Source organism: Curcuma longa, chromosome 11, assembly GCF_044706935.1.
Source record: "Curcuma longa cultivar G26 ecotype Majalengka, Jawa Barat chromosome 11, ITB_CL_G26_1.1, whole genome shotgun sequence".
Classification (NCBI taxonomy): domain Eukaryota; kingdom Viridiplantae; phylum Streptophyta; class Magnoliopsida; order Zingiberales; family Zingiberaceae; genus Curcuma; species Curcuma longa.
Genome location: NC_133871.1, coordinates 27,000,953 through 27,010,530, shown reverse-complemented (window position 1 = coordinate 27,010,530; position 9,578 = coordinate 27,000,953). Strand labels below are relative to the sequence as shown.

At 37.1% G+C, this 9,578-nt stretch overlaps 2 protein-coding genes across 2 annotated transcripts; both read right to left on the bottom strand.

Annotated features, from left to right (window-relative positions):
• Positions 1–147: 147 nt before the first annotated feature.
• LOC141841055 (RING-H2 finger protein ATL46-like) lies at positions 148–1,337 on the bottom strand. The gene has a single exon (XM_074729180.1). The coding sequence runs from the start codon at positions 1,195–1,197 to the stop codon at positions 181–183; it is 1,017 nt and encodes a 338-aa protein (XP_074585281.1). The 5' UTR covers positions 1,198–1,337; the 3' UTR covers positions 148–180.
• A 3,029-nt stretch (positions 1,338–4,366) lies between these two features.
• LOC141841798 (protein RICE SALT SENSITIVE 3) lies at positions 4,367–6,093 on the bottom strand. The gene is given in 10 exon segments (XM_074729989.1): positions 4,367–4,582; positions 4,584–4,732; positions 4,735–4,873; positions 4,992–5,048; positions 5,160–5,201; positions 5,345–5,450; positions 5,581–5,650; positions 5,653–5,747; positions 5,842–5,895; positions 5,957–6,093. Coding segments are annotated over 10 exon segments (1,065 nt in total).
• Between the last annotated feature and the right edge of the window lie 3,485 nt (positions 6,094–9,578).

The window sequence follows — 9,578 nt, the reverse complement described above, 5'->3', positions numbered from 1 at the left end:
TGACTGTTTGTTCCTTCTTCTTCTTTTTTTTTTAGCCTAAGAATTCAAATTCAAGTAGCAGAATTTCTCAAGGAAGATGAATATTACGAACACTCACTGGAATTTGTTTGCAATTTAGTAACGATCAGTAGCAAAAAAAAAAAAAAAAAAAAAATTGTGTTCTTCGCTTGATGAGAAGAATCAAGCATCGCCGATTGCTGTCGTCTTCTTCCATGGCAGGTTTGCTTCGAGATCAGATGCATCAGGAGGCGGCACGGCCGCCTTGCCCTTCTTGTTGCTCCACAGCCAGATCTTGGACACCGAGAAGCTCTCCCGGCGGCCGCCGACGCCGAGTCGGTTCCCCTCCGCCGCCTCTTCGTCGCCGGCGCAGCTGCCGGTGGGTTTCGCTTCCCGTCCTCTGCTCGCGGAAGCGCAGCAGTTCTTGAAAGCCACGTGGAGCTCGGCGTCGGCCACCACGTACTGGTACGACCCCATGGAGAAGCACCTCCTCGCGTCCAGGCTGCTGCTGCTGCTCTCGCCTTCCTCCAACCTCCAATTCCCCATCGCAGTTCGCCCGCTCTCCTCGCCGTTGACGGCCGCGCCGTCGTCCAGGTTCTTGAACTTGCCGAGCCTCACCGGGAATGACTTCTTCTCGGCGGCTGTTTCTTCGACGGCGGGTTCGTGAGGCTCCCCGGCGGCTTCCTCGTCGTCTTGGGCTTGGTCGCTCGAGTCGGAGGCGACGTGTTCGACGGGAGGTCCTTGAGAGAGGGAAGCGCGGCAGAGGGGGCAGGTGGAGTTGGAGAGCAGCCAGGTGTCGATGCAGGAGAGGTGGAAAGCGTGGCCGCAGGCGGGGAGCAGGCGGAGCTCGTCGCCGGCGGCGGCGTCGAACTCGCAGAGGCAGACAGCGCAGTCGAAAGGCTCCTCCTTGGTTCCGGCGAGGTCCGTGTAGAGGAACACCGGGAGCGCGTCGATGAAGGCCTGGTCGAGCCCCGAGTCGTGCTGGTGGAACAGCTGCTGCAGCTGCCGGTCGGGCCCCGGCGACTCGCCGCCGCCGCCGTCCTCCGCCACAGGCGGAGGACGACGACGGCCGCGGCGGCGCTTCTTGAAGACGAACCGGAAGAGGAGGTGGATGAGGCCGGAGACGAAGAAGGCGACGGCGAGGACGACGATGACGATGAGGAGCGCCGGGCTTATCTTGCTGCTGGATGAGCTGCTCATTTGAGGAATTGAGCTGTGTTTAGAGATTCAGAAGCCATGGGAGATCGAGCTAGGAAGAGATGAGAAGAAGGAGAAAGGAGACTGAGCAAGAATTTTGCTGCTAGATTTGGTGCGATCTGGTTTTCATGCTCATGGATGCATCTCCATTCTCCATTGTTGCTGCTGTAAATGAGAAGAAGGTGCCTTGTTTATAGTTAGTTGCTCTGATAAAGAGCAAGCAAGATGGAGGGAAGGTGCCTAGTTTTGTATTCAAAAGATTAGTCGACTCGACTAGACTTAGACGAGACCGGCCAATTCCCGGTTCTATCGAAAAAGCCACGACAATAGATCATGAGGGTTTTGTATGAAAATGCTAGTGGAATTCGCTTAAATCTAAATTCTACGAATCTACAAGGATCTATACCAAATAAAGTTGGATTTGGTTGGAGAGAAAAAAGATAGATCTATAGACAAATATAGGAGGAGAGTATCTAAGAGGAGAGGATCTAGTAGTTTTTTTTTTTGGATTTGATGATATGTATGTTTAGGTTTGATATAAATAGATTTAGGTGATAAACAAATCTTTAATCATATCATCTTGTGGTTGATTAGCTACAAAGGAAAAGTTGGGTAGTGCTTTGCGTTATTTATGGCTTTAAACCATTATGATTGCTGACTTAAGACCCCTTTATAAAGGCATCAAAGTGTGCTTTATTATTAAGTTGAAAGTAGATATGGAATTGGATCTTCTTTTGAGGAAGATTAAACAAAAAGATGTCAAAGTTACAAATCTTTATTTCAAACAAAAAATGGGAGGGAAACCACATCAACGAGTAAAAAAAAAGTTCATTTCAAAACATAAAACATGAGGCAGCAAACAAAAAAAAAAGGAAAAAAGTGAATAGAATTGTGAAATAATCTTTTTTTTATAATCTAGCTATTCAATTGTCATAATCCGACTAATCCTGAAGGTGACTGTCTCCGATCTCATAAAATTTTTCTATCAACCATCAGGATAAATCAAAAAGTGTATATGAGGTCCTAAGGGTACAGTCTAGTGTCATAAATTTATTAAACTTCCTAGGTGTAATATGTTTTGGGTGAGATTTAAATCCTCATTGCATAGGGATCGGAGTCAATCCCACCTCTTATTATCATATTATAGTCCCGGGGCAAGATCAACTATTTAGAAAACAAACAAAAGAATCCAATAATAATAATAATAATTTAGTGTTGCTAGTATTTATGATTTATTTTCACAAAGGAATATGGACATCATTTAGACAGACATAATATATGGGCTTTATCAAAAGGCTAAGGCCCAACAGTTCAAACTGGACTATGAATGGACGACGACGATGATTTAGATAGATCCCTGATGATCTATGCTTTAGAAATTTAATCTTTGAAGTGGTTACCATCCAATCCATATGAAACTTATTGATGAATGAAAATTAACTTCCAAACCAATAGATAGGTTGAATATGGGATGATGATGGCTTTTAGTATTTCTAATGCTTTTAGAATTTTGATGAGACTAATGAATCATATTTTTCAAATATTTCATTGACAAATTAAATTAATTCTTTATTATCTGTTTTGGTGATATTCTTGTGCATAATAAAAGAAGGGCATATGAAATATCTATATCTTATCTTTCAAATCTTGAATGAGCAAAAGCTTTATGTAAATGATCTTTAAAGCACATGAATAACATCTATATATGTAAGACATGCTTAATGAGTGAAGTTTCTTCCAAGTGTATACTTTTGTCATAAGCATGAAGTGTTTTAAATCCAATGATTAATACTCTTAATAAACGATATTCTTTAGTTACCATTATACAAGTATAATTTAATTAGTGATATTTGAAGTGTTCAAATAATTTTATGAAAATGAAATTATTGTGGAGAGACCAACTAAAAACTATGTTAGGATGATCTTTCTCAATTATTATATACATGGTTTTATTATAAAAAAAAAGTATATTAAAGTTGACTTAATGAATATCTTATTTGAGATAAAACTTGAACATTATTACAAACATTTCTATTAGTCAATTCTAATTAACTAAAGATGCTAGACTTTAGGATAAAGAATCAAACTTAAGAATAAGTTCTTTAATTCCAACAATGGATGCGAGAATGATATAGGAGCTATATATGGATGCAATTCCTTGTCTCCTCAATAATCATTTGGCATACATCAAGCTCTTCTAATCACTCAATTCTTCAGTCTCTCCTATTTCTCGATCAACTCTTGGGATAGCACTCCCAAGCTACATCATCATCATCATGATGGCCAAACATTAGAATGATTCACTATGAGAACTTATGCTAAGCAAAAATGTGTAAGCATACTTATTTTGATACTTGAACATTTTAACAAGCTTATTTTGTTTCTTAAAATTTATTTTGTTTGTAGCACAATTTTCATCAAATCATTTATTTTCATTACTTTTAAAGTTTTTTTCTTCTAAATTTATAAAAATCTCATTATAAGTCATCAAGATATTAACTTATACTTTATTCTTAGAGTTGGATCGATTTCTTCACAAATGAGATAATTTTTCACTCTCATAAAGCCACGCGGGACCATTGATCATTTAACTATTTTCTTTCTTCTTAGAGCATTGTTGAGTGTACCATGTACAAGGTGAGTTGTTTTCATTTTTTAAAATCAAAACGGTAGAGTTTTAATTTGGTCCTTTACTCATAATTATTCTTAGAGGCAATAACACAAAAATAAAGTCCCAAACAAAAGAATATCTGTCTCACCCATTTGATCTATATCTTTCTCCTCATTTTGGACATTTGCCAAACTACTTTTTGAAGCCACTTTGGTTCAAATGCATAAATAAATCTAAATAAAATTCAAAGTGTATTTTAAATTGACTGATGAAACTATATATACACATAATTTATTTTACTGCATCAAGAAAAAGAAGTATTATATTATTGGATGAGTAGTTAGCAATATTTATTGTTTAAACATAACTTGCAAGTTAGTTAACCATTACAGATTATAAAGATCTTTAATTAATTACCAGCACAAAGTAATTAAGCATCTAAATTAATCAACAAGGAGATTGATATATATAATTAAGTTTTAAGTTGGTTCAATAGATTGATTTTCACAATATTTTGTAGATCACTCCCTAACTAATAATTCATTCATTATTAATTATTAATTAGAAGCCCTCGTGATCATGATCCTGACCTGGTAATTTGGTCATATTGAGATAATACGCAGGCAATGAGCTGCTGCTCTCGCCACCGCTCTCCGGCGGCGGCGCCGGCGGCTGTAACTCTTCCATTTCCTCTTCTTCTCGTTCCTCTTTCGCACCCACCAGCGGCCTTTGCATGAGCCCGGCCATCATCGGTGTGGGCATCTCCATGAAACCCGGGCGGCGGCGCGACGGGAGGCAGCTTCGAGAGCAGCGCCTCGAGGCTGCTCATCGACGGCGTGATCCTCATCTGCTGCGCCATCAAGTATTGGTCGTACAAGTCCGGCGGCGGCAGGGGCGGCGGAGGGGATGCGGTCCAGTGGGGGCCACGGCGGCCAGGTTGCACCCGTCGACGATGGGGAAGGCGGCAGCCGCGGCGGAGGAAGGGTGGGGGAGGAGGACGCCGGGGATGCTCTCCAGGTAGCTAAACTTCTTGCGGAGCAACGCGATGAAGCTCAAGTCCTCCATCACCTTCATTAATTACGAACTTATTAAACTACGTAATTAACGATTAATTAAAAACTAATTAATCAATCTAATTAAGACGTCGCCATGCACGCAAAGGTGATTATATATCTTAATTAATCACCTTGTTGATGGATCCTAATTGCACAACTCCTTCCCTAACTGCGACCAGAGCAATGGTCTGCATGCATGAATCATAACACACATTAAGAGAAACTAATTAATCAGAATACCCAAAATTAATGAACTTTGATAAAATAAATACATCCATATATATACTAAGAAAGATGACCTGGATGCCAGATTGAAATTGAGCTTCCCAAGTTCTTGGTAGCTGCACAAAAAATTAGATATAAAAATAAATAAAATTAAATATTCTCACATATATATATATATATATATATATATATATATATATATATATATATACTATATAGTAATTAACTTAGAGCAAGAAGCAAAGGAAGAAGCACTAACTACATCAGCAGGGTTGTTCCAAGTGGACAGGAAATTGATCCCTTGAGCTTGGGGTTCCTTAAACACCCATTTATGGCTGTGATCTGCTGCAACTTTTCCAATAAAGCTGCAGCCAAAATAATCATCAAATTAACATAGGCTATGCCCATCATTACTGCTACATCAAGTTGCTAAATGTATGTGAATTAATTAATAAAAAAATAGAGTTTATTTATTTATTTATTTATGATAATTACCCTTCTCCATAGTTGTAGATCTCATGGGACATCTTGAAGAAGAGCTCAGGTTGGAGGCCTTTAACATTTTACATTCTTCATAAGCTGATGAAGCCCCTGCTGCTAATTGATCACAGGCTGTGGAATTAGCAGCAAAATTGCAGAAACCATCTTCCCATGCAAGTATCCTAATAAATTGAGCAAATAAAAGCTTAATATATACATATATATTTAATTTATAGCTGAAATGATATCAAATCCAAAATTTAAGATTGCATGTACCAATTCCTCCTGTTTCCTCTACTTCTGTCATAAACCCCTGCTTGGAGATCCCACCTGCAATTGATTTATTAAACACAACAATCAGCTGCATAAAATACGATGTCAAATTGCATACTTGGGTGGGGGGTAATTTCTTGGCAAGATCCTCCAGAAGACGGCATAAATCCATTGGGAGCTTTTGCTGCTGCACAGGCCTCTCAGGGTGTGTTGCAGGAGATGAGTCGCAGCTAAAGGATTGAGTTGCTCCTCCATTGATCAAATCAAAGCTGAGCTTGAAGAGAAGGAAAAAGAAGAAGAAGAAGAAGAAGAAGAAGAAGAAGAAGAAGAAGAACTTTAGAGACTAAATCCCTCTTTGATCTTTAGATTTCTCCTCTGGTAGATATAATTTTTCTTGGAGGAGGGAAACCAAGACTGAAGCATCCAGCAAGAGGGGCACTATGCCAAATATATACCCCTCTGTGTTCTTGATCTCTCCTGCTACAGTAAATAATCATGAGTCAAATTTTACCAATGCGATAGGCAGAGCCCCACTCTGGCGTGAGGCCACACGGCAGACCCACCAATAAATTAGCTGTTCATAATTGAAAAACATATGTACAAATTAATATTTTTTTCTGTGAATTAAAAACACTGTTCAGTATTAGACTTTCCTTCCCTGCATTCATCCTCAGTATTTGAAACTGAGTGAAAAAATAATAATAATCCAAGCAAAATATTGCATGCAAGTCACTTTTATCATCATCACACTGGAATCTCTCTCTATTTTTTGGAACAGCTAAAAAGAGGACTTTTTGAAGTTCACTTGGGCACCAAGAAAAGCAGTAATGTGAGTGCTGATGAAGCGTAATGTCTCATCTTATCTCATACATGAAGATTTCATGCATGTGAAAATAAGTTGATTAGAAAAAGGGAAACTGAAAGTTCATGCTGCGTTGTTGGCCGACAAAGTCAAGCACTCTCTCCTTGTCAAATCTGCGTGATAATAACATATATAGAACTCAATTTTAAAAAGGAAGCAAGCATAAACTCTTTAATTCCAGGCAGTTCTCTTGCTGTATATCAAGTTAGCATCAATCATCACTGATGAGTTGTTTATGCAACGACAAATGAGTGATAAATTATTACAGTTTGTGTGTCCTTAGTATTAAAATAAAATCATTAGAAGGTCAATTTTTTTATTTAACATCAAAAGGACATTTCAATCAAGCCTGAATTTATATTTTTCTAAGGAATGCCCTCATTAAACTAGCAATTCAGTTAAAATTTAATCTTGGCTATTGATAAGGATCTTTAAATAACCATCCATGGTCAAAATTAAAGTTTGACTAGATGATGGAACAGAGATCTTGAAAAACAAAAAAAGTTCCTATAGAGAGTCCATCTATAGGACTCCCGTTCTAATTGAAGTATTGCTTGACATGTAGCTATTGTGAAATTCAATTATTGAGGAGTTCTTAGGCTTCTACATGCACATGCAATGCTTGTTCAAACTAGATCATCCATCATTTAACCACTCATGCTATTAAAAAAGCAGTTGCATAAGGGAAAAGAAAAGTTAAATTGACACATCAATTCTATGTTCTTATGGCTTTCATCTAGAGAAAATATATTAATTTGCACTTTAAACTTGAATTTCAAGGAGTTATATTGCTTATACATCCCTGAAGCTAAATTTTGTTATTCATTGCATCACATACCAACCAAGTGGAGAGTTCATATGATTGATATGAGCGACGATATTATTTTATTATTCATCGCATCACATGCCGACCAAATAGAGAGTTTATATGATAGATATGACTAACAATTTATATCATGTTAACCAAATTATAATTTGATGGTAAATTAATGTAAATATAAAAAATGATATAAAATTTATATATATTTTAAAAATAGTTTTATAGGTGTAAAATTAACTAAACTTTGAATAATAATTATCAATTAACATTTAAAACAATAGTTTATGTAAATCCTATTGTATTATGTATTAGGTTTACTAATACATACATAAATAAAATAATTATTATTTCACAAACTCCAAATTGCCCGTAACATCATCATCAAATTGGGGGACACTAAGTCTGATCTATTAGCTTAGGATATTATGTTCTACAAGCAGAGTCTGCCATATTCTTCTATGCTAGTTGTCCCTCAGTCCATATGTATTGATTTATTTATTTCACTTCCCACAAGAATCTTCCGTTATATGAAACTATTACTCAACACAATTCATGACACCAATTGTTTCGAAGAATGCAATCGATTTTTTGTGTTTTCACTGCAAGGGGGAGAAAAACAGAAAAAGAAAATTATACAAGAAGGAAAAAAGAACAAGTTTTTATCTACCTCAGTAAGTTTACCTTCTTCCACAGCTGAATTGTCTAATCATCTTATACAGGACATATATCAAATCACTTGTTGAATAGACGGAAGACTAGATCAGTTCAGCTACCCATAATGTTCAACTGAGCAATTCAATTGTGCATTAGGTTTCACAACAAATCCAGCTTTAGTACAAATATTTGATGAACAATAACTAGAACCCATCCCATTTTTACCATTATATATATAAAATGAATGAAATGAATGCCCAAACTTTAAACAGGAACAGAAGACCCAAAGGTGGGTCCATGTCCCTGTTCTCTTAGCCAGCGAGGAAAAAGGATCTTAATGGTGTGGGTAAATGGAACAAGGAAAAGCAAGAGCGAGTGAAGTAAAGAATAAAAGATACCTCTGTGCCATTGGAAATGGAGCAGTGCTGTCCCTTGTCCCCGAGATATTGCATGATGACCAAAGAGTGATTTTAAAGGTATCATCATCCCTAAGTTACTTTGCCCCTTCTTTCTCCCCCTCCTTGCTCTCCTCTTCCTCTGACATGGAAAGCAAATTAGGCAGGGCCAGGAAGGCAGGGAGGCAGGTCCTTTACCCTCTCTGTTTTGACCCACTCCATCATCTCCTTAGTCTTAATTCCCATCATTCCTTGACCTTTCTTTATGTAAAATGAAAAAGCTTGGTGGTACAATTCCAAGGTGAATGAGTGCCCATGGCACACATACATATACAAAGTTACCTTTCACCCCATTTTGTCCATGATAATGAACATGCACTCACATATTCATTATTTTCCTAGCTAGAAAAAAAGGGAGAAGGGAAAAATAAATCAAGATCTAAAGCACCATTATTTCTCAAAATATAAAAAATAAAAAATCATGATAGGACAAGAAGGTTATGTTGATGGGTCTACTTCGATAATATAGATTCAACTTTTTTGTACTGAGATATTCAACTAATGAAGAATATGGTGTGAGTCTTCCATCTCATTGTAAGAAACACATCCTTCATAGTTCATACATGCTACTTACTGTTTACTATTAATTCATTTAAATGGTTAACCAACATGATGGATTCAAGATAACAATAATAATAATTTTACACTTTTCACAACTTGTCTTCATATATATAATTATGACTTAATATGTCAAGTGTTTTGAAATCAGCTATGTTAATTTTAAATATCATGCTATTTGATAAAACAATTTATGAATTAAAAAGTTAACTTTACATTTTTAATAGCTTGACCACATGTTTGCATGCATTGATATCATCTAGTCAACTTTAGCACTATTCAAAACTTGATATCCCACCAATTTAGTAGAATCAGCATAATTAATATGATTAAAATTATCAACTAAGTTAAAATCAATATCACATGTTACATCATCGACCTTGCATGAAAG

Bases quoted from the DNA above. Each gene is read 5' to 3' on its own strand.
- LOC141841055 (XM_074729180.1), bottom strand. From the start codon at position 1,197: ATGAGCAGCTCATCCAGCAGCAAGATAAGCCCGGCGCTCCTCATCGTC.